This window comes from Plecotus auritus (genome assembly GCF_963455305.1).
Source record: "Plecotus auritus genome assembly, chromosome: 8".
In the NCBI taxonomy this organism is placed as follows: Eukaryota; Metazoa; Chordata; class Mammalia; order Chiroptera; family Vespertilionidae; genus Plecotus; species Plecotus auritus.
In genome coordinates, this window is record NC_137782.1 from 86,195,897 (window position 1) to 86,220,848 (window position 24,952).

The 24,952-nt window shown below is 43.5% G+C and overlaps 1 protein-coding gene across 1 annotated transcript in view; it reads right to left on the reverse strand.

Moving 5' to 3' along the window:
- Nucleotides 1-1,138: 1,138 nt before the first annotated feature.
- The window catches only part of APMAP (adipocyte plasma membrane associated protein), a 43,623-nt gene continuing 19,809 nt past the window's right edge, over nucleotides 1,139-24,952 (reverse strand). The window contains exons 3-9 of the mRNA XM_080684485.1: nucleotides 20,333-20,448; nucleotides 14,182-14,274; nucleotides 12,356-12,472; nucleotides 10,600-10,774; nucleotides 9,874-10,008; nucleotides 9,228-9,420; nucleotides 1,139-3,583 (exon numbers count right to left, since the gene is read on the reverse strand). Coding sequence (XP_080540611.1) covers nucleotides 3,374-3,583; nucleotides 9,228-9,420; nucleotides 9,874-10,008; nucleotides 10,600-10,774; nucleotides 12,356-12,472; nucleotides 14,182-14,274; nucleotides 20,333-20,448 — 1,039 coding nt within the window. The 3' untranslated portion in view covers nucleotides 1,139-3,373. The remainder of the gene's footprint in view (nucleotides 3,584-9,227; nucleotides 9,421-9,873; nucleotides 10,009-10,599; nucleotides 10,775-12,355; nucleotides 12,473-14,181; nucleotides 14,275-20,332; nucleotides 20,449-24,952) is intronic.

Sequence of the window (24,952 nt, forward strand, 5' to 3'; positions counted from 1 at the left end):
GGCTGGGTGGCAAGCCAGGGTGAAGCTGCCTTGTAATTTGGAAATCAGCAGCTGGCGTACCTTTGTCCCCTGCAAAGATGTGTCTACTAAACAAACCCCTGTAGACATTTTGCCCCAACTTCCTGGAGAGCAGGTACTGTGTACACTGACTATGGGCTCCGCCCAATGTTCCCATCCTCCTAATTCTGACCACAGTGAGAGACTGTTCTCTCGGGACTCAGCACACCAAAGCCCCACCGGGGAAGGAGCCAGCGAGCCCTGGGTTCAAACACACAGCACCCTCTCAGCAATACAGAGGAAACCAAGCCCCACATGGAGACAGTGTACCTGCCGCAGGTGGCGGATGTCAACCAGTGACAACCTCAAGTCCTGAATTGCAAACCCAATTCTGTTTTTAAAAACTCATCAGCTTTACTCTGCCTCAGGGGGAACCTGTACCATCACCTGATGTTATTGTCATGGAGAACATGCAAAGTTAAGTGCCCAGTATTCTAACACACTAGAACTATGACCAAAAAGAAGCACTTTCTCAAAACCATCAAAATTCTGGCAGTCCTGTCCTAAGTGACCTAGCTTTCCCTGGCCACGGCCCTCCACCCTCCACCCCAGGCGCCCCTTGTTCCAGACATTCACGCAGCCTGGGCCCTCTTGAGGTTGCAGATAAGCTCAGACTGTGATGAAAGTCTCACCATTACCCATGGAGACCACCTCTGAAAGTTTAAACCACAATAATGCCCAGCCCACCCCAGGGAGCTGGGCAGCCCAGGGAACTCTGATGTGCAGCCAAGATCTGACCCTCAGGCTGGGTGGTGGCCACCGCACAGCCAGGCCCTCACGCCACCCAGCCTCGTCTCCCAGCTTCCCCAGCAGATTCCAGAGTCACAGAACAGATCCTGGCTCAGCTGTGTGCTGGCTGTGACTCTGGGCAAGTCCTTTACGACCAGCCTCAGCTCCTACCTGAAAAATGAGGCCATATCTCCTTGCATCGTTAAAAGGTCCGAGTACATGAAAACACTTTCTAAACACATTCTGCAAGTGTATAGTCATAATAAAAATATCAAAATGGGTCTTCTGTCCTATAAAAAGCAGTAATGAATTGTAATGGAGTTTTTATGATAGATAATAAAGAGGCACACAGTGAATGAACAATTTGATTTAATTTTAAAACCATGTTAGTAATTCACATTAGAGCAAATCCATTTTGTTTACAATAAAAGCGTATCACATATTCAAACCTAATAAGGCTATATTTTGCACCTCACCATGGTAAACTACCAAATAAGATACAGGAAATGACACTTTGAGACAAAAAATCAACATCTAAATCAAATCAAGACTCCTTTGCTGAAAACTGTGAAAAGCAATTTACCAGCTTCTTTGTAACAGTAAAAATTAAGCACTAAAAACAAACCCCTTTCTTCTCAATCAAGAAGTCTACTTACGCCCGGCTGGTGTGGCTCAGTGGTTGAGTGCCAACCCATGAACCAAGAGTTCCCGGTTTGATTCCCAGTGGGGGTATGCTGGAGGCAGCTGATCGATGTGTCTCTCTTTGTGTTTCTATCTCTCTATCCCTCCCCCTTCCTCTCTCTCTAAAATCAATTTAAAAAATTTTTTTAAAGATGTCTACTTATTTAGGCCCCAAACATTTAAATTGATTTTTGTGGCAGAATGATGGGGTTTTACCCTATTATTCTTATATACTTGCTATATGGGGTACAACATTATCTATTTAAAATATTTAATAATCACTACTCAATTTTCTTTCTTATAAAGTTACATAAATAGTAAGTCATTCATCTGAGACAATACGGGTTGCACCAACTAGACTGAAGCCAGTCTTTGACGCGGTTCTACAGTTGCTGCACATAAAGCCAGCCAGAGGAAGGTGACACGAGATGAGTCCACCACTAGACTCCAGACTTCCTTCCCCCAAAATCATGCTGACCAGGGCAAGGAGTAGAGGTGGCTGCACTGGAAAAGGGAGGGGAGGGGTTGGAGGCCAGCCAGTGGAACAAGACACAAAGGTTCAGATTTTACCACAGCTCTCAATCCTCTTTGAATTGTATCATTACCTATTTAAAATACTGTCTAGTTAAGTTCTTAAAAACTATCCCAGAAGCCCAAACTGTCCTTCAGGACATTTCTCCAGAAACAGATATTAGCCCCACTTTGTAGGTTGGAAAATAGGGAACAGTGTACTATCAACTTACCCAAGAATGAATGGAGGTCGGGAGGCAATGGCCTGAGGCCGCTGCTGCCCCTGAGAGGTCCTGACCAACCCAGAGGAACTGCTTGACCCTAAACATGATCCCAGCCAAAACAATCCTCACATCAGCACAGGATGGAGTCAGATTCCAGTCACTGATAATTATATTTAAAGTAGAGAAGAAACTCCTAGGCAACACCATCACAAGGGGCTAATCAGCATAAAGGTTTATTTAATTATCGTCACTACATAGGTCTCCCTGACAAAATTATGACCAGTGTGTAGACATATAGCAACTTTTGGGCTTTTGACACTGAAGCAAAAATGATATTAACACCCGTACTATTCACACCTGTGGGTCTAGAGATGAGGAACAAAAGTGTATATAGGACTGCCCTAAACTCACCCCAATGCTGGGTCATTCATACGTGTGGTAGGTTGTTCAGAGAGTGACCCAGGTAGTCCTCTTGGAGATTTTGAAATAACATGCTTCTCCTATGCACTTACTCAGGTCCCTGCCTTTATATGATGGGACTCAGGAGTTTTTTAAAACCCCTGCTATGAGCCGGAGGCTGGGGGTGGAAGCAATGGAAGGAAAAGGCCGGGGGGGGGGGGGGGGGGCGCGCGGGGCGGGGGGGGGGGGGGCGGGGAAGCCGTGCCCTGCACAGTTCTGGAGAAGTCGTGCTGAGGTCAGTGCTTGCACAGGCACTTTTTGCACTGAGCACTCCTTGCCCTTCCTTTGCTCCTCCCCATAAGCAGGCATTACCCTGTTTTATAATGAAGATACTGAGGCTGGCAGGACAGAGCCAGTAGCTAAAACAAGTGCCTGGACAACTCATCTACTGCTCTATCCATCAAAACCCTGAGGTCTGCTAAAAGTGCAAGATGTCCCCCAAGTCCTAGAGAATTGCCGTACTTAGATCTTTTTTAGAGAAAATGGCTTTACATGAACTTATCTTCCAATGGCATATGCTATGCTTCCCTCTAAGTGCAAAGTCAAACCAGGTGAGTCTGTCCTACAGGGGCACATACATCCCCAGGGTCACACCACACTTCCAAGGAACAGTGCTACAGGTGAAAAGGGCTGTGTCCATGGTGCCTCCTGGACCAGGTGGTGCCATGTGCCAACTCCTGGCACAGCCACGATCAGGGCTGCCATCGGGGTGGCTAAAGAGACTGAAGGCTGAGTCTGCAGAGGAAGGGGGACCTGAAGGAGCCCAGGTAGAGGTGCCCGTCATGCTCGTGCGCTTCGCTGATGTAGGTGGCCACCTGCCCATCAGGATCGTGCAGGCTTCTCTGGAAGGTGCCACTGCTGCTGAGTTCTAGGGCGAGGCTATACCGTGGCACAAACTTCATCACCGTCTCCTGACTAAACAGCTGGAAGGGAAGCACAGTGTGAGTTGACCTACTGACTAAAAGAATGTGAGCAGATCCGACCTTTTAAAAACAAGACAACAGGCCCCCAATGGAATCGCTGATAGTAAGCCTACGTCACCAAACCAAGACTTAATTTATGTACAGTTTAGGCTCCCCCAGAAATGGAATCTTAAGCCAGTCAGTCAGGAATCAGTCTCCTGATGAGCACTAGTTAGGTCATCTGCCTGACCGCCCCTGCGCCCCCTACAGAAAAGTGACCTTGCAGCCACCAACATGATTGTTGCTTAGTGTGACATCCTTATTCCTGTTCCCTTCTACCTATGAAAGTCTCTCATTTTGTACAGCTTCTTGGAGCTGCTTTTCATCTGTTAGAATGCATGCTGCCCAGTTCATGAATCATTGGAAAAAAGCCAATAAGCTCTTTAAAATTTATTCAGTTGAATTTTATTGTTTAACAGACCCCACAGCCCCTCACCATCTAGAAAGGGCCCAGCTCCTCCAGTAACGAGGAAGCCACATAGGGCAGAGCCAGGTCAAACCAGTTCCCTACTCCCAGAAGAGGGCCTGTCCCACGCAGGTCTCCCCCAGCCTTTCCCTTTCCCTGGAGCAGATTAGGCCAAGGCGCCTCCTGTTACTTGCGTACAAGAGGCAAGGCTAACCCAGCACGAGGACAGTGGCTATCCAACAGCCCTTATGCGATGCCCCCCAATCCTGCAATGTAGGTATCTCTGGATGCCTTGGATGAACACAAAAGCACAAATCACATATGAGGAAGACACAACATGAGGCCGAGACTTAGCGTGACATCAACCCCAGAATGCCGGGTTAAAACCAGCACAGCCCGACTGGAATAAATGCCAAGCCCTCTGATTATATTTAAGATATTTCAACTGTGCGAGGTGCAAATGATGGAGATCTGAAAGCAGTTCATGTTAAAGACAAAAACCTCAGCAGGTCACATGTACAGTCCCTGCCCTATGAGACATGAGGCAGCTCTAGGCTCTCCTGCAGCCAGTGCAGAGATCAACACTCCCACTCTGAGCAGGCATCTCCAGGAGCCTAGCCCCTGGCTGGGCCGGGCCAAGAGGCTCCTGGAGCTATTGAAAGGTTTTAGCAAAGAAAAACATGGTGGAATACATAAATTTCTGGCAGAGCAGAAGGATAACACATAGAAAATGATGACAAAGGACACCACTGCAGAAGAATAGCAAATGAAAATCAAAAGCAAAGTTCTGCCTTCTAATATAAGGGGGAAAAGTCACACAATTACAAATGTCCAATGAATAATGTTTCCTAGTCACTGGAAACATTCAAATAGACATACAAGTCGACTGTGGTCTAGAAGGTTCTATAGCGATAGATCAAAGTTGCATTATAGCTCAAAATATTCCATAAGGCTTTCTAGGACCCATGAAATCCCGCTTCCCTTCAGCCATAGGTCCTCCTCTAGCCATCTTATACCTAAGAGATCTCATCCCTTCTCGTTAGTTTAACTATTCACTTTCCCAGGAAGCTCTCAAATCTCTGCCTCTATGTCCGATGCCCAGAGCTAAATTCCTCACTACCTGGGACCCATCTCCACCAGGATTTTTTAACAGCTCTTCAAACTCAACAGACTCCCCAGCTCTGGAGATGGGGCTCCTGACACCAGCTGCTGAAGCCAGGAATTCAGCCCTCACACTTAATCCCTCTCTCTCCAGCCTACAAGCCAGCACCCAGGGGTATTGTCATCTATTGTGCATTACCAACCCCTCCCTGGGCTCTGCCCACGCCTCTCCTGGCCACTCTAACCACCTCCACATGGGCTCCCCAAGCAGTGGAACCCTGCTACAGGCTGTTCTCCACACAGCAGCTACAGTTATCTTTTTACAACCTTCTTTGTAACACATTACTCCCCTCTCAAACAGTTCAGTCAAGAAGCAGCTTGTGGGGCAAGTGAGGCAGGTGTGTGCAGAGGGTGGGAGAACCCCAGTGGCCTAGTCCAGAGAGTCAGTCTGAACAGGGTGAGAAAGAGTCCACACTGAGGGAAGGGAAAGGACAGTGACGCGGAGTAGGGTGTCAGAGCTTAAGCAGGATGAGGAGGGTGTTTACCTGGGGAGCTTGTGCAGGTATCAGAGCTCCTCAGGAGAAAGGCTGCCCCCATAACATGGCCACGAGGAGGGAGAAGGCCCAGGGTGGTGCTAGAGCCCTAGCAGAGACCATGTGACAGGGGACAATGGCTACAAATTGGTGACATTTGGGGAATCTGATCAAATAGATATGAAGGATAAGGGGATCCAGGTTTCTCGCTAATAGAAAAAGGAAGTACAAATAAGAAAGGGAGAAAACTAGAATAGATCCTATGGTATTAAGCTAGAAGTAGAGATACCAGCATTACTTATGGTTTTCAATTTAAATAAACAGATGATAAATAAATGTAGGTGTAAATGTATGTACATTATATATGTGAATACATGTATGACTACACATGCAAAATACATTCCCTTCTTTGTCCATGCGGGGGCCTGGGAGCAGTTATGTGAGCACTTAGCCCCAGATCTCCTCTAGAAGGAACCAGGCTCCTTGAGGAAGTGGCTGATTCCAGAGCTGGGATGGGGAAAGGATGAGATGAGCCTGAACATGTGGTGCCAGGAAGTGAGGAACCACCCCAAGAATGATAGGTGTATGTCCAAAGGCTAAGGAGCCACACTGAAGGGTTCTCAGTGGCCACAGCTGGACAATCTAAGTATCAAAGTAAATAATGATAGCCCGGCCGGTGTGGCTCAGTGGTTGAGCGCCAACCCATGAACCAGGATGGTTCAATTCCTGGTCAGGACACATGTTGGGGTTGCGGGCTCAATCCTCAGTAGGGGGCATGCAGGAGGCAGCCAATCAATGATTCTCTCTGATCACTGACATTTCTCTCTCTCTCTCTCTCTCCCTTCCTCTCTCTGAAATAACAAATAAATAATGATAGTAACAGATTATACACTGAGTGGCCAGATTATTATGATCTCTGAATGCATAATAATCTGGCCACTCAGTGTATATCCTATATAATAAAAGGCATATATAATAAAAATATGCAAATTGTCCCCTCAACCAGGAGTTCGACCAGCAAGCAGGCCAGCCAACCGCCCATGTCCTCTCCCCCTGGCCAGGCTGGCTGGACCCCACCCATGCACGAATTCATGCACTGGGCCTCTAATATATTAACACACACACACACACACACACACACACACTGACTGGCCAGATTACTATGCGTTCAGAGATCATAATAATCTGGCCACTCAGTGTATAACCCACTGAGTAAAATAGGTAACCATGAGATAATACTGATATTTACTTAGTTATAAAGTGCCTCCCCACAATAAATAAATTAAATAATATTAATTAATTAAAATAAAATTTAAAAAAGTAAAGGCCTCCCCACAAAATACTCATTAATTACAAAGGGGAAAAGGGTGGCTTCACAGGGGAGAAGCTGGCATTCACCATCAAATCAGGTGATGAACGCTGCACCACCAGCATGGGACATGGTGGCATCCCCACCTCCTGCAGGGCACACTAAAAACCCAGCTGCACTCTGTGGTCTCTCTGCCAGGGAGGCATACCCTGACTCTAACCACGAGGAACACCTGGCAACCCAAATAGAGAGGCACGCTGAAATATAACTGGCCCGTAACCTTCCAACAGGTCAAGACTGAGGAGCTGCTCCAGACCGCAGGAGAATAAGGTGTGTTGACTGGAGGCCATGTCTGATCCTGGGCTGAATAACTAAAAGACATCCCTGGGGCAACCGGAGCAACCTGAGTGGGCTGTGTGGTTGGACAGTGGCAGGCGTTCATGTAACGTTCCTTTCTGGGCAGGTGGTCTTGAGGGAGAGTGTCCTTATTGTAGGAAATACACTAAGTATCTGAGGGGCATCAGGCAACAACTTACTTGCAAACAGTTCTTGAAAAAAGTTCTTTGTACCTTTCTTGCTACTTTCCTATGTCTAATATTGTATCAAAAATAAAAAATCCCCAATGACTTTGATCCCATTTTGAATAAAATCTAACCTCCTACAAGGCCGGGATCCTCACCCACTTCTCCCACCTGCTATCCGTCTGTCATGTCTCAGGTCACACACGGATGCTGAGCTCTCCTGCCCCAGGGACCCCAACCATGTTCTCCATCACCAGGAACACATCCCACTGCTCCAGCTCTACCTCATACTTATGGTCTCAGCTCTCTAATCACTCATTCACTCAACAGAAACTTCCGAGTGCCTACTGTGTGCTAGACACTGTTCTTGGTGCTGAGGATAAAGAAGTAAACTAAACAGAAAAAGTATCTGCTCTGATGAAGCACACATTCTATCAAGGGAGAGACAGCCACGCACCACCAAGGGGCCACATCCTGGCTGAAGAAAAGCTAAGGGGGCTAGAAACTGAACACTTACTACACTCAGCTAAGGGCATTGTGTGCATATTCACATTATATGTTTTCAGCACGTAATGAAATGCTATTATTCTTCCCACTTGACAGATGGAGAAACTGAAGCAGAGACCACATCTGGTCAGCTGGTGTGATCTTCGAAACTCTTCTTCTTGCCACCCTACCCTTCTGCCTCCTCCTAGATTCCAATGGAAACAGATGTTGGCCCTGAAGCCAACCATACATAGAGGATGATGTGTTATTTCTGAAGAGATCAGGATTTGCTACATTGACCACTAAACTCAGAACAACACTGAAGGCCCTGGAACAGCCTGACCGAGCAGGTGTATGCAGCCCCTCACTGGGGCCTAAACACAGGGCCTGGCACCACATGGCCTCAGTAATTGCTGCCTGCTACCGTTCAGGACTTTAAGTTATAAATATTTTAATATCCATACAAATATTCAATATCAATTTCAAATACTATTCATCCTGTGAAAAGAAGCTTTTCAGAAAATAAAATTTCTATATGAAGGAAGTATCTGTATCAGCAAGTGACTTGTCCCCATTGTAAAATGTGTTTTACATTCGGGGCATTTCGTGGAAGCCACTGAAAGAAAGGGTAGGATGATGAACATTTAAAGGCTGTGTTGAATGGTCTGCTGGCCATTGGCAAGGGTGAATGATTTGTTTTAAATGGGGAAGAATCCGGTGTGCTAAGATGTCAAAGGGCAAAATCCTATGGAGAGGGGTGACTGGCAGGAGGTTCCAAGAATGGAGGAGAGAGCAGGGCAGCATGGGTCCAAGGTGAGTGAGTTACATGTATGGCCACAGGAAGAGGCACCTGGTAACCTTAGAGGAGAAGCAGTGCTAGCTGCTGACAGGGAGGGGGAAGGCCGGGATCCAGGGTTTGGAGGAGAAGGGAGGCCTTAAAAAGCCATCTCAGAGCAGGAAGGGGAGGCTGACAGGCAGGGTAGAGACACCAAAAGGTCATGATGGTGAGGGTGATGATAAAAACGACTAGACCAGAAAACCAGAAGAAAAAAAATCAAAGGGTCCAAATGTTTAAGCTTCATGTCATGCTGAAGAATAAACGGTGTTTTAAAGAAATCACTAAAAGTACTAAATATTACAAGCAGAACTAGAATTTTTAGAGCTATAAATCAAACTAGAAATCAAACTCATTATTGAGATGCATCTTCTAATTATAATTTTGGATCTTAGAATTATAGTTTGCAGTTACCTTAAAAATCATTCTTTTAATATAAGGTCTCTCGGATAAGAAATCCAACATTGAAAATCCAGGGTTGGAGCGAATGGTCGACATGCAGACCCAGTAACCCCCGGAGCTGCTGGGCCGGATGTTGTCTGGGAATCCAGGCAGGTTCTCTACGAACAGGTCGACCCCTCCCTTCGTAAGGCCAGACACGTAGACTCTGAAAAATTCACCCAAGTAGATATGAGCAGCAGCCCCCCAATTTAAGAAAAAATTTTAGCCAACCACAAAATTAGTCTTGGTTCCAATAAATTTATGGAAACAACTATAATATGTCCATTATGAACAAAAGTGCAGCTGCTGAAAGAGGCACTCGAACACTGGGCCCAGCTAGATGCAGTTTAGGGAAAAGGTGGGGGGCCAAGACCCACTGATAGGGAAGGCACGTGGGATGTGCATCAGCATTAAATTAAGACTCTCCCACACTGCGACACTCAAGTAGGCCGAGACATGGGGAAAAGAAAACACATCCTTGAGTGTAATGTTTGTCATTATTACACAAAGGAGAAGGTGCCCGGTCGATTCTCAAATTCTCTTGATTGACACCTCCACATCCACCCTGTGCACAAGGCTCTCTGGTGAACACGGACCACTCAGCAGATGCCACACGCACCTCCTTATCCTGGCCATGGTCGTCTCTGCCACCAGGACGAAGTCCTCTTCAGGAGAAAGCTGCACTCCATTAGGGAACCGCAACTGGTCCAGTAACACCTTTACTTCTTTGGTCTCAGTATCGTACTCTAGCAGGCTGTGGGTGCCAACAGCAAAGGGTCACACTGGAGTCCACAACACCCCTGCTGGGTTGGAGCCTGGCTCACCTCTGGGCAGGGACCTGCAGAAAGGGACTCAGCCTCACGCTGGAGTGACAAGGCCCCTGGTGGTCCCCTGCTCAGACCTGGTCCCAGGCTGGCCCCTAGGAGCCCTTCTCCACCCACGGCAGCCTCAGGCATCCTGTTCAGACATCCCCCAATCATTCTCTCACTGTCTGGGAGCTGGCTCAACACCACAGGGCCACCATGGCTCCAGCCTCACCTGAGTCCCCTTTAGAGAGACGACCTAAAACCCAGGCCTGCTTGTAGGTCTCTCCCAGACTGCCTAGACCACATCCTCACACAGACAGGCCTATTTTTATTCATCGCATCAAAGAGAAAGTAAGGTCACCTTGCTCTGTTCTGTTGCATCCATCACCCGTTTCCAGAAGCCATTAAGGTCCTATCTTAAATGCTGAAATATTATACTCAGAAACACTTCAAAGATTTCTAGAAGCAATCAGCTCTACTAAAGCTACCTTGCCTGACTGATGATCTCACTGAGCAGAAGATGTGAAATACACACTCACCGCCCATCATCCGTTCCCTCCATAACCAGAAGCAGAAAATCTCGTCTTTGCCATTTGCTGCTGGAATCTGTAAAATAAATCTTCCTCCCATCCCGAGTTATTGTAAGGTCGTTCACAAAGGACATTTTCCGCCCCTCGATGGGTGTGTCAGAGGACAGCAACAATTTCACTTCACCTGACGTAGCAAAGGAGAAAAGGAGAAAAGGAAAGAAATGAAGGAAGGAAGGAAAGAAGAGAGTGACTTGCTTTCATTCTAAGAACTCATATCACAATAATTTTGAAATATTAATTAGCCTGATTTAAAAAGAAAAACTAAAATGAACTTCCCCATTCCATATGTCAAAAAATGTATTCCTTCTTATAATAAAGTGTCTTCCTTTCTTTGATCAGTTAGCTAATGAATATTTTTAGACTACATTAAAGCAAAACCCTTCCCCTGAGGATGAGGAACTTTCTTTTATGGAGACCAACTGACTTAAAAGTTTAGGTAAAAGGCAACATTTGATTTGTTTGTTTGAGAGAAATACAAAATGTTCTACTCATCTGCTTTTAAATAAAGAAATAAGAGTAGCCCGGTCGGTGAGGCTCGGTGGATTGAGCGTCATCCTATGCACCAAGAGGTCACCGGTTCAATTCCCGGTCAGGGCACATGCTCGGGTTGCAGGCTTGATCCCCAGTAGGGGTGTGCAGGAGACAGCTGATCAATATTTCTCTCTCACCAATGTTTCTATCTCTCTCTTTCCCTCTCCCTACTTCTCTCTCTAAATCAATAAAAAACTATTTTTTTAAAAAAGTAGTAGGTTTTTTAAATAGTAGAACATTTATAGAGTGTTAAACTCTTTCCATGTATATCATTTAAATCCTCACAACAATCCCTCAAGGCAGGCTACTACATTATCCCTATCATGATGAGGAAAGTGTGCAAAGAGAGACTAAGTAAATTGCATAGTCGCACAGACAGCCAATGGCATGACAGACCCATGCAGTTGGTCTGCAGTGCCTGGACCCAGGGCCCCACGCACCACCCACGATAACAAACTCCTCCATGGTACGTCCCTCCCAGTGTTATACCACTGGTCAAGATGACATCATGACCAGTCAGGGGAAAGGAATGGGAGGAGAAGCTAGAGAAAGAAAATGAAAATACATAGACAAAGGATAAGGATAAAAGAAGACTGAGATGCGGAAAACAAACAGGAAGACAATACATCAAGAGAAACACAGAAAGCCCAGCCGGTGTGGCTCAGTGGTTGAGGGTCAACCTATGAATCAGGAGGTCACAGTTCGATTCCCAGTCAGAGCACATGCCTAGGTCGCAGGCTCGATCCCCAGTGTGGGGCATGCAGGAGGCAGCCGATCAATGATTCTCTCTCATCATTGATGTTTCTACCTTTCTCTCCCTCTGCCTTCCTCTCCGAAATCAATAAAAATACTATTTTTTTAAAAAAGAGAGACAGAAATATAAAAATGGATGGAGGAAGTCTAATATCTGCAAAATAAGTCCTCGAGACCTGTGGCTAAAACACAAACACTGGAGGAAATTAGGGTACTGACTAAATGCACACAAGTAAGGATTTGTATGATTGTTTATACTAGCTGATACTTGTAAGGTGATGCTTGCAGTATTATTCAATGAGTAAGAAATATTAGAGTCTCCAGCTGACTGTATTAAACAAATTCTATTTAGTTCACTTATGCACATATTGTTTAAAAAATCTGAAATCATCACAAAAGGAAATAAGATATTGTCACATACGTGTCCTGGGATTTACTTCAAATAGTCCCTTGTATGCATCAACCACAAAAAGGGTCCCATTGGGTCCCACCCGGATGCCCAGGGGTCTTCCACAAGTAGGCTCGTCGTCTCGGGTTTCTAAGGAAACAAATGGACAGGAATCAGTGGCTGGTCTAAGATTCTGTCTGTGCCCGCATTAGTGTACAAGCACCTCATCCCACCATCCCTTCCTAAATTTATACATAGTTCTATATACCATGCCATGGGATACAGACCCACACCCCAGTATTCCAGCACCTAGAATTTAGGAGAATTGTCCAGCATGTCCAGATGGACCACCTGAGAATCTAGATCTGGACATACACACAGCAACTGGTACCCAAGAATCATGTTCATATCAGCATCCCAAGACTTGAACAGTTAACACAGGGATTTCAGCAGGACCCAGGCCTCGATTCCAGAATCCCCACTGAACCTCAGGAGCTGGGAGGTTCATCCCAATGGCCTGATCTGAATACTCTGCCCATCTAGTAGCATGATGGTTTTCTCTCCACCAGGCATAAAGGGAGAGTTCTATTTTATTCCTTAGATTAACTCTCTTGCTCTACTACCTACACTCTTTTAAAACCTTTGGGTCCCTAGCTGGTGTGGCTCAGTTGGTTGAGTGCCGTCTCTAGCACCAAAAAGGTTGCAGGTTCTATTCCTGGTCAGGGCACATGCCTAGGTTGCAGGTTTGATCCCCAGTCCGGGCGTATTCGGGAGGCAGCTGATCAAGGTTTCTCTCTCACATGGATGTTTCTCTTTCTCTCACCCTCCTCCCCTCTCTCTCTAAAATCAGTAAAACATACCGTCAGGTGAGGATTTTAAAAAAACTGTGGCAATGAATATTTACTGCAGGGTAACCACTGTGGGGTGCCCACTGTGGTGCTTACAATGGTGTGCTGACTCCACTGCAGGAGTGCTTACAACAGGATGCTTACTACAAGGTGCTTTCTGCAGAGTGTTCACTGCAGAGGCGGTTATAGCAGAAGGAGGGGTGCTTCCTGCAGGGTGCTTACCAGAGGGCACTTACAGCCAAAATATGGAGTGGAAAAAGGCAGGTTAAAGAACCAAATGTAAAGTATGAGTCCACCCCATATAACCATGGGTGGCTGTGAGTATCCATGAACAGAAAGATATCTGAAAAGTGATTCACTAAAATGTTAGTAACAACTACATCTGAGAAGACTCTGGGGTGATTTTTACTTTCTTCTTTGTACTTTTGTGTTGTTTGCATTTCACAATGAAAATGCATCATTTAAAAAAAAACATTTCAGCTATTAAAAAATGATAAGAAGAAGAAGAAGTCAGGACTACCAGTGTTTAAAGAGTAAGATTTTTCTACCCTAGTTTTCTAAAATTCGAGTGACTTCAGGGTATTTTCACTTTGAATGACACTGCTGAAATTCCTAAGAAGCTAATGCAGGAAACACATTTAAGTATCCAAGTAATGACAAAGCCGACTGCTTTGCTATGGTAGCACTCCGACAAACCTATTTATTTTCAAGTTACCTCAAAAGTGAGCACGGGCTTCTGCAGAATGGAGAGGGGTGGAGCTAAGAGTAAGCAGCAGGTGCCAAGGCCACTGCCTCGCTGGGAAACTGCAATGAAGGGTGACAACCAGGCACCATGAGGTCCAAGGACCACCAGCAAATGAAGAGCACCTGATAACACCCAGATCAGCCTATCGCCAGATGATCAGGGAGGGCTCTTTTTCTCCAAGGGTGAACCTGACTTACACAAGGCCATTTGGCACCTTTCTGAATGACGGGACGAGGCATACATCGGGAGGACTGTGACTAACTTACTGCATGGGCCCGACCCAAACCGGGCGATGGTATCTACTTCACCATTTTCAATTTTTATGATCCGGCCATCTGCGGTACCAGTAAATATCACATCTGTTTAAAAAAATAAAAAGAGTAAGAGTGTTACTGGGGTCACCTAAGAACTGTGATCATATTACCTTCTTCTAAAACATATGTGACTTATTGGCCATTTTCATCTCCAGAGAAGAAAAGGCATTTCTGAAGATGAAGGAGAAGTGATATCTGGGAACAAAAAGTCCTTAAAATGTGCAGCAGTAAAATTGTGGGGTTTTGAGGCACCTGCCTGTGGGTTTGAACCTAACACTGAAGCAAGGGTGCAACAGACACCAGGCAGTAATAAAACCATGAGGATTTTCTACTTTCAGAAGAAAGTAGGCTCATGGGCTAGCACTCAGGGGCACATGTTCATGTCTGCCTCACATCATTGTCTGCTGTTGAGGCTGATCAGATCCAACTAAAAGAGAAGAATTGCTAGGAGGTCCCTCAGGATAAGATTAAAGCACAATAGGTGCTCACTTCAGCAGCACATACACTAAAATTAGAAAAATAGATTAGCATGGCCACACACAAGGACAACATGCAAATTCATGAAACATTACATCGTTTTAAATATTTATTATAAACTCTAGGGCAACCACTAAAAAAACTATAACAGTATCTAATATGCTAAGAAAAAAAAACAGAAAATAGAATGAACTATAAAAGCTACAAAAGATAGAGAATAGAAGACAAACTTGGGAACAAAAAATAAGGTCAATGAATAGAAAGCAGTAACAAATATGGTAGCTACTAGTCCAACTGCACCAATTTGTACTTTAAACATCAATGGTCTCAACATGCCAAGTAAAAGACAGAGACTTTTAAGTCAGAGTAAATTTAAAAAAAAAAGAAAAGTACTCAACTATGCCTTGTCTATAAGAAACTCACTTTAAATATAAAGACACATATAAGTTAAAAACAGAGGACTGGAGAAAGATGTATCATGCTAACACTAAACCAACAAAATCTAGAATAACTGTATTAATTTCAGACAGCCAACTTCAGAGCAAGGAAGTTGTCAAGGGGGAAAAAATGACATTATAATGATAAAGGGTCAATTCTCCATGAAGATATCTTTAATGTGTATGTGCCTAATAACAAACTGTCAAAATACATGAGGTAAAACTGATAGGACAACAAGGAGAAAAAGATTAATCCACTATTAGAGTCGGAGACTTTAGCATCCCTCTATCAAAAATGGAGAGGTCCAGCACACAGAAAATCAGTAAAGATATAGTTGAACTAATCAGCACCACTGATCAACTGGATATAATTAATACCTATCAAGCATACCAGGATATACATTCCTCTCAAGTTCACATGAAACATTCATCAAATTAGAACACATTTTGGGGAATAACAAACACACCTTAACAAATTTAAAAAGCTAGAAATTACATAATGTCTACTCTCAGATCAAAATGGAATTAAACTAGAACAACAGAAAGACATCTGGAAAAATCCCAAAATACTTAGAAATTAAATAACACAAACTTCTATATAACACATGGGTCAAAGAAGAAATCTCAGGAGAAATTTTAAAATTTTTGAACTAAATAAAATAAAAAGCAATTTATCAAAATTTGTAGAATGCAATAAAAGCAGTAATTTGAAATTTTCAGTACCAAATGCATATATTAGAAGAGAAACCTAAAATCAATCATCTAAACTTCTATCTTAGGAAACCAAAAAAAAAAAAAAAAAATAATTAAATCTAATATAAACAGAAGAAACAATAAAAATTAGAGCAGATATCAATGAAATTAAAAACAAAATCAATAGAGAAAATCAACAAAACTAAAAACTAGTTCTTTGAAAAGACCAATAATATTGATAATCTTCTAGCCAAAATAAGAACAAAAAAGAGCAAATGCAAATTATCAATCTCAGAAATGAAAGAGGGAACATCGCTACAGACCCCAAAAAGATAATAAAGAAATATGAACAACCCTATGCCCCCAAATTTGTTCATCTATATAAAATGAACCAATTCCTTGAAAGACACAATCTGCCCAAACTCATATAAGAAGAAATAAGATAATTTGATTAAGCCTATATCTATTAGAGAAAAGAATCAATAATTAATAACCTTCCAAAACAGAAAACACCAGACTAAGATGGGTTTACCAGTGAATACTACTGCCAAACATTTAAGGAAGAAATGGTACAAATTCTCTATAATCTCTTCCAGAAGACAGAAACAGAGGGAATACTTCCTAATTCATTCTTTAAAGCCAGCATTGCCCTAATACCCAAACCAAAATCATTATAAGAAAACTATAAACCAATATTTCTCATGAACAAAGATACAAAAATCCTCAACAAAATATTAGCATGTCTTATCCAACAGTGTGTAAAAAGAATTATACACCCAGCCCTAGCTGGTTTGGCTCAGTGGATAGAGCGTCGGCCTGCTGTCTGAAGGGTCCCAGGTTCGATTCTAGTCAAGGGCACATGCCTGGGTTGCGGGCTCGATCCCTAGTAGGGGACATGCAGGAAGCAGTCATCAATGATTTTCTCTCATCATTGATATTTCTATCTCTCTCTCCCTCTCCCTGCCTCTCTGAAATCAATAAAAATAAAAACAAGAATTATACACCCAAACAACTGGGACTTATCCGGGGTGTGTGAGGCTAGTTCAGCATTTGAAAATCAATTAAGTAACCCACAATATCAACAGGCTAAAGAAAAATTACATATCAGTAGATGCAGAAAAAGCATCTGACAAAATCCAACAACTATTCATGATAAAACTTTCAGCAAATTAGGAATAGAGGGGAACTTCTTTAACTTGATAAAGAGCATCTATTAAAAAAAAAGAAAAAAACTACAGCTAACATCCTTAATGGTGTCAAACTAGAAGCTTTCCCACTGAGATAAGGATTAAAACAAGGATGTCCCCTCTCACCCTCACTTACAATATTGTATTAGAAGTCTTAGCTCATGCAATAAGACAAGAAAAAAAAAAAGAAAATCGATACTAATTGGGAAGGAAAAAATAAAATTGTCTTTGTTCACAGATGACAAAATTCTCTATGCAGAAAATCCAAAAGAATCAACAACAAAACCTCCTAGAACTAATAAGCAATTATAGCACAGTTGTAGGATACAAGGATAATATACAAGTCAATCACTTTCTTATATATACCAGGAGTGAATAAGTAAAATTTGAAATTAAAAACAGGATACCATTTACATTAGCATCCAAAAGAATGAAATATAGAGGTTTAAATATAATAAAATATGTAGAAGATCTATATGAGAACAACTATAAAACTCTAATGAAAGACCAAAAAAATACATAAATGAAGAGATATCCCATGTTTATGGATATGAAGATTCAATATTGTCAACATGTCAGTTCTTCCTAACTTGATTTATGTATTCAAAGTAATTCCAAAAAAACCCCAGCAAGTTCTTTTAATATACATATCTACAAACTGATTATAAAGTTTAAATATAGAAAAGCAAAAGATCTAGAATAGCCAACACTATACTGAAGAACAACAGAGGACTGTCACTACTTGACTTCAAGATAGCCACTTTGGAAGAAAGTTTGGTGGTTTCTTACAAAATGAAATATATTCCTATCACAAGACCTAGCAACTATGATCTTTGGCATTTACCCAAATATGTTGAAAACATGTCTACACAAACATCTACATGCAGATATTTATAACAGCTTTATTAATAATTGCCAAAACTTGGAAGCAACCAAGATGTTCTTCAATCAGTGAACAGATAAATAAACTGTAATATGTCTAGGAAATGGAATGTTATTCAGGAATAAAAAGGAAAGAGCTATGAAGGCATGAAAAGACATAGAGGAACCTTAAATGCATATGACTAAGTGAAAGAGGCCAATCTGAAAAGCTCCATGCTGTATGATTTCAACTATATAAAATTCTGGAAGACAAAAACTATAAAAGCAATAAAAAGATCAGTGGTTGCCAGGACAAGTTGAGGGGAGGGAGGGATAACTAGGCAGAACACAAAGGATTTCTTAGGACAGTGAAACTACTCTGTAGGATACTAAAATAATGAATGCATGTCATTATACATTTGTCCAAAACCACAGAATATTCAACACCAAGAGTGAATCCCAATGTAAACTATGAACTTTGGGTGATGATAATGTGTTAACTGTAACAAATATACCACCTGGTATGAAATGCTAATAATGGGGGAAGCTGTGCATATGTGGGGGGAGGGGGTATATGGAATATTTCTGTACTTCCTCTTCATTTTACTGTGAACCTAAAACTGCTCTAAAAAATAAAGCCTATTTTTTTAATTAAAACACATTAATTGGTGATTGATTACTCAAGTACCTCCTGGGGCTGATGCCTCCCTCCAATGTCAGCAACACGCCAGCCATCCCTCAGGATAACTTCCAAGTGAGGCAGCAGCAACGAGTCCCTGGGGGCCTCCCTGGGGTTCACACCTGCAGGAGGCTAACTAGATAGGCCCCTCTGTACCTAACCAGAAATGTCACCAAGAAGATAACTAGCTCCTTTATCTGGTGACAGAATACAATGAGATGTTAGCCCAAGTGAAAAGGGGGAAAGCAAGAAAAGCATTCTCTTTGAAAGTTTTAAAAAAAATCACTTTAACTCCTCCCAGTTCCAGATTTGATTTCCAATATTTTATTTTTCTTCCCCCAAAAAACCCACAAAACTTGTAAAATGTATTAATAATAAATGTCTTTTTAGAGGAAATATGAAGTTCTATCATGAAGTACCTATCACTCTTGAAACAATTTTGACTTTGCAAGTCAAACAAACAATTGCAAAAATACACCAGTCTTGCCTGGCCAGCGTGGCTCAGTGGTTGAGTGTCAACCTATGAACCAAGAGATCATGGTTCGATTCCTGGTCAGGGCACATGGCCAGGTTGCAGGCTCGATCCCCAGTGTGGGTTGTGCAGGAGGCAGCCAATCAATGATTCTCACTCATCATTAATGTTTCTCTCTCTCTCTCCCTCTCCCTTCCTCTCTGAAATCAATGAAAATATACTGGGAGGTGGGGGTGGGGGTGGGCACCAGTCTTGGGCTCCTGCATCCAACAGCAGGTTTGGGAAAGACAAGTGGTCAATGTCATGTGAGAAGCGGCTCTGACCTGTTTTCAAAACAAAACAGAGGAGCACCCCCAATGCAATGTCCACAACTACTTCGCAGTATTGGACTTTGGAACGAGGAGCAGAGTGCTTAGTTCAGCTGCTCAGAAATCCTCACACCATTCTAAGTATAGCACCTTTTCCTTTATCTTTTTTTAAATTTTATTTTATTGTTTAAAGTATTACAATAGTAGTACATATGTCTCCTTTTTTCCCCATTGACCTCCCCCCAGCCTCCCCTACCCCCTGGCACATACCCTCACCCCCCCCCCCCCCGCCCAGTGTCTTGTGTCCATTGGTTATGCTAATATGCATGCATCCAAGTCCTTCGGTTGATCTCTTACCCCCCCTCCCCAACCCTCCCCTGCCTTCCCACTGTAGTTTGACAGTCTGTTCAATGCTTCTTTGCCTCTGTATCTATTTTTGTTCATCAGTTTATAATGTTCTTTATATTCCACAAATGAGTGAGATCATGTGGTATTTATCTTTCACTGACTGATTCCAAAGCTTAATACTCAAATATTAGAACTAGACCCAATTCTAGTTCTTAGGTTTGGTGGAAATATTGAGAATCGTTTATATTCTTTTCAAAAATGAAACTGATACAAAGAGAAACCAAGCTAAGAAACAATGTCCTGTCAAGAAATACCTACCTAACTTTGATAAATGAACTAAACATCAATGTCTGCATTTTTCATTTTTCCTTCCATTTTAATGGGTCATATACTTTGAGTAGAATAAAGTATTCCATAGGCGTGAACTCAAATCACCCAAGGACTAAAATGGCCCACAACTCAGAGAGCCGAGATGCTCCCGCGGGGTGTCTGCTCAACAAGCACATGCACACACATCCCACATCCATAGCTAACGATGTTGAAAGCTCCTCCAAGTTGGCTGCTCCTAAAAGCCCCCATTCAAGCAACAGACAGCCTCGAAGGCACCCAGTCAGACTCCACAGTTCCAGGGGTTTACTTACCCCCAATATTTGCTATGGACTCTGGCCCAATAAGTTGATTTTCAAATAGTCTTTCCGCCTGTCGTAACTTCGTATTTGGTTGCAGAACACCATGCAAGAGAGGGGGTTCTTTGAAGCTGCAAAATAGTGCAATTATAGGGATCTGTCTACAGAAAATACATTTAGAATTCTAGGATATTAGAAAATGAAAATACAAATACAGCTAATGCAAGAACTTTTGCAATCACCTGCCATCTAAGAGCACCCCAGGGCCTCCACTCACCTGAACTTCTCATCACTGGTCCAATGCCTCACAGCAGGTCAGACCTTCTCATACCCTCTGATTCACACACCCTGACATTTATACACCCAGTGGTTGCCCTCCCACTAAAGTCCAATGGAGATGGAGGGAGTCCTGTCGACCTCTCACAATTTATGACCTTGCTCCATGGAGAAGACAAAAGAAATGAGAGGAAGCAGTCCAGGAACTGGCTCCACCTCCCCATCGTCCAATATAAGCTCCCCGCTCCACTCAGGACCCACCTGACTTCTCTGAAAACAGCCTCCACTGAGCCCTGCCTCCCTCCCTTCACTCAGACTGGGCTTCGGGAACTTTGCCCTCTTCCTAGATCCTTCTGACCCACATGCAAATACACTTTCTCCCAATCCACCAGCAAATCATGCTGATGCCACCTCCAAAAGACAGACATCATTGAACACCTTCACCCATGTCCATTGCTACCACCCTGGTCCAGGCCACCATCTTCTTTTTCCTGCTTCCTCCCTGTCCCTTACAGTCTATTCTCAACCCTGCAGCCCATGTGAGCACAACAATCTGATCACAGCATTTATCTGCTTAAAGCCCTGTGATGGCTTCATCTCACCCAGAGCCTAAGTCCTTGCTGTGGCTCTTAGCTCTACACCATATGGCCTGTCACCTCTCTCTCCTCTCCCAGTAGTTCACTCGGCCCCTCTATACACCAGCCATTCCCTGCTGGTTCTTAACTGTAGCAGGCATCTTCCATCCTAAGTCCTTCCACCCTCATCTTCTCAGTGAGGCCTGCTCTGACCATCCAATTTAATATTCAACAGCACCCCCAAAAGCACAGCCCCCCCACTCTAGTCCTTTTCAGCTTCTCACTTCTGTTGTTTATTGTCAGTCTATCCCCACCCGAGCACATGAGACCAGAGATTTGTTCTGTGTTTTTCACTGCTGTATCCCAAGCACCTGGCACACAGGAGGCTCCCAATGAACACAACAGGAGTGGGAGGGAGGGGAGTGTGGGAAGGGGTGGTTATCTCCCAATTCCCTCCCCACCCTGCCCTCCACCAAGGCAGTTTCTTAGCCAGCCCACCAGAGTGGGAGAACCAAGGGTGAGGTGGTAGCTGAGGATGTGGAGTGATAGACAAGCTCTCTACCTTGCTGGCAAAGTACTTCACCTTTGCCACCCATTCTGAGGCACCTCTGCAGGTCACAGCACAACTTCCCCCAAATTAAATTGCCCCACTTCCCCCCCAATATGACTTTCAACCTGCTTAAAAAAATTTATGACTTTACTAGTTTTAGTTCCAAAGGAAGAGTAGGATTGCAACCTGCATATTTGGTGAAAATGCCTGGGCTATAGAGTTGGACACATCTGCTTTCAAATTCTGACCTTGGAAAGGTCATACTTCCCAACTGTATATGTGAAGATTGAACAATACTGATACATCCATAAAGCCCAGGGATAGAGGAGGGTACACCTGACATCAGCCCTCTCACCCAGTCCTTGGATCTTGCCTAATTTCCTATACACAGGAAGTCCTCCAGAAATATTTGCAGAATCCAACTAATCAGTAAATCACACACTGTCCCTGCCCACAATGAACCTGAGTATTATCTCAATAAGGAGACAAGAAGAACACTTATCTGAGGAAATGCAAAGAATGGGCAAGAGAGGGTCCCCAGTCCTGCAGCTGGGCAGCAGAAGTGCCAAGGAAGAGTGGCCCCAGGAAACCCAAATCAACACTCACAGCCAGCCAGACTATGTGGACTCTGATTAAGGCCACTGACCTTCTGTTAACTCATTAACTCATATTAATCCCAACTCCTGCTAACTCCATGTGCCAAATGTATGCTGAAAGACACTGGTCAACATTCTCCAGAAATCAGGATGTCACATTGTTGTGTTTGCAATAGGCCTCCAATCTTCCAAAAAGGAAAAGAAAGTGGTTTTGCATGGCGGGTGTTTGCCAAAGCCCTGCACCTTCCAGGCGACTTGACTCCCTAGAACTGAAACTAACTGCCTAACAACCTGCCCTGGAAGGGTTCCACCCTTCCTTGTCCCTGGTCTGTCTGTCCTCGGATTTCTCAGAGATTTCTAGCCAATGTCTAAGCTCACACAGAGGTCATTTAGCACCCTGAAAGTGATACCGTTGGAATTAAACTAGTTATTATAACAGGAAAGGAGCAAAGGGGGAAGCCAGCCCTTAGAAGCATGTCATTTGGACAGCTTCACCAGGAAGCTACAACTTAATACTTCTCCAGGGAACTGGACAAGGAAGTTAGACCTGTGCCCAATAAAGTTGGGGTGACATAGGGAAGGTGCTTGCTGTCAATCACATCTGGAGAGCGAAGTGGTAGGCCAGTTTGGGCGTGACCACTGCAAGGGATCGAAGATTTGGGATATTTAATCCCCTGAACCAAGGAATTTGCTCTCTTGTGCTTTCAGGACCGTTGGGATTCTGGTTGCTTGGGGTGCACTCTCCTGCATTCGCCCATGTGGCCCACACTATGAGGATACCCACACACCATGGACTAATGGACTGCAGCCAGCCTAATGCTCTACTGGACCCAGCTGCAACATGGAATGGAAACTCTGGACACTGGCTTTGTTTCTAGGTTTACTGAAACCCCGGTGACACATCTTCTATGATTGGACTAAGGGAAATGGAACTTTGGAAACCCAGGAATTTAACTCTACACAAATAAAAATCACTTGTTCTCTTGTGTGAGTCTAAGAAAATTCTTTTTCTTGCAGTATCATAAGGACTCCACCTCCAGCAGCATCCAGTGGGAAAGAGGACCCCCCACTTCATCTGATAACAAAAGTAGACTCCCCAAGGCGCTGCTATTGCTGGCCTCCCACCTGCCAGTTGGCCTGATCCCATTGACCATGGCGCCCCCCTAGGCTGGGAGATGATTGTCCTCACTCACTCAATGGGTCTCTCTCTTCCTTGCTCTTTTTGCTCTGAAGAGAGTTTAAAAAAGGCTTTTTTGCTGTTGTCATTAGCATTTTCCCCAAACCTCGGTTTATTTCTGTTCTTACAATCTCTGCCACTCTCCTGCTTTTGTTCTGCACTTTGGGGCCCATGCTTCCAATTTTTGAGTAAGTCATTCCCGAATCTGAGTCTGTGGGAGAGATCCTGTCCACCACACCGATTTCATTAGTTTCTCCTCCCTTCCTCATCAGGCCCAGCTACACCACAGGCAGGACTCACTTACACAACTTCAGATCCTTATTGGGCCATGTTTCCTTTCAGTTTCTGGGCATGAATACACACCAGTCCTCTGAATTTCTTCACCACTCTTTCCACACCTAAATTCACCTTTATTGAGATTAAAGGGCTTCAGTCACTTAAGCTCCATCCCTCCCACTCCAACTCAGAAACTCCATCTTTACCTGCTCTCTCCACTTTCCTCCTCTTTCCCAAGACTAGCTCCCAGCCCAGACTTTGATACCCACTGTGGGCACAGTTCATTTTCTCGCCTTGCCAACCAAATAAAGTCAGGTCAGTTTCTATTTGGGGTGGGCTGAGCCATATCCTTCCACATGTTGAGAGGGGTTAGCAAGAAAGGGGCCCCTCCCCTCAAAGTGTCCCAGAACCCTCTTAGAGAGAACACCCAGCATGCCCTTGGGAGGAAATGCATGTGCAAGGAAACACTGGCACACCAGGAATTACAGAGCAAACATACTTATGGGTCTACAGTGTCCAGCCTCCCCCCATTCTCAATCTTATGCAAGCTAAGTGTGTTTTAACAATACCGTGTACCTTTACCAATTCTAAATCCAATAACAAAAAGTTGACTCTTGTACACATATGTCAATCTAAGGTCAAAACTGTGTCCTCTTTGTATCTGATACCCGCCTCTAGCATACTAGTACTGAAATTTTTTTTGTGTGAACTGAATTCAAAATAAAACCTTAAGTTTTATTTACAAAACACAAACACATTATACAGTTATACATGTTATATTTACTCTATTGTAAGATGTGGTTCTTTCTGAAGTTTTTAAAATCTTACATTGCCTAGATCAGTTAAAATAAACTTCAGAAAGCTCAACCCTCTGGGCAGTTGCAAGGGAAAAAAGAAACTTATTGAACCAGACTGCACAACCCTCTTATACCACCTTGACATCAACATCATCAATCACATCAATAGAAGCCTGGCTCAGAATTACTATAATTAAAAATGTGAATACATTTCATGGAACTCCCCAGGTGTATACTATTTTTTCAAGTTATAATGGACTGCATTATTCACAGATCCCCAAAGATGAAAGGGAACTTAGGAAAAAGAGGTGACTAATTACAAGTTGTTTTCTTAAGTAAGTTATTTATAAAACTTAAACAAGGTAACTTAAATTTAACCTTTGTTTGT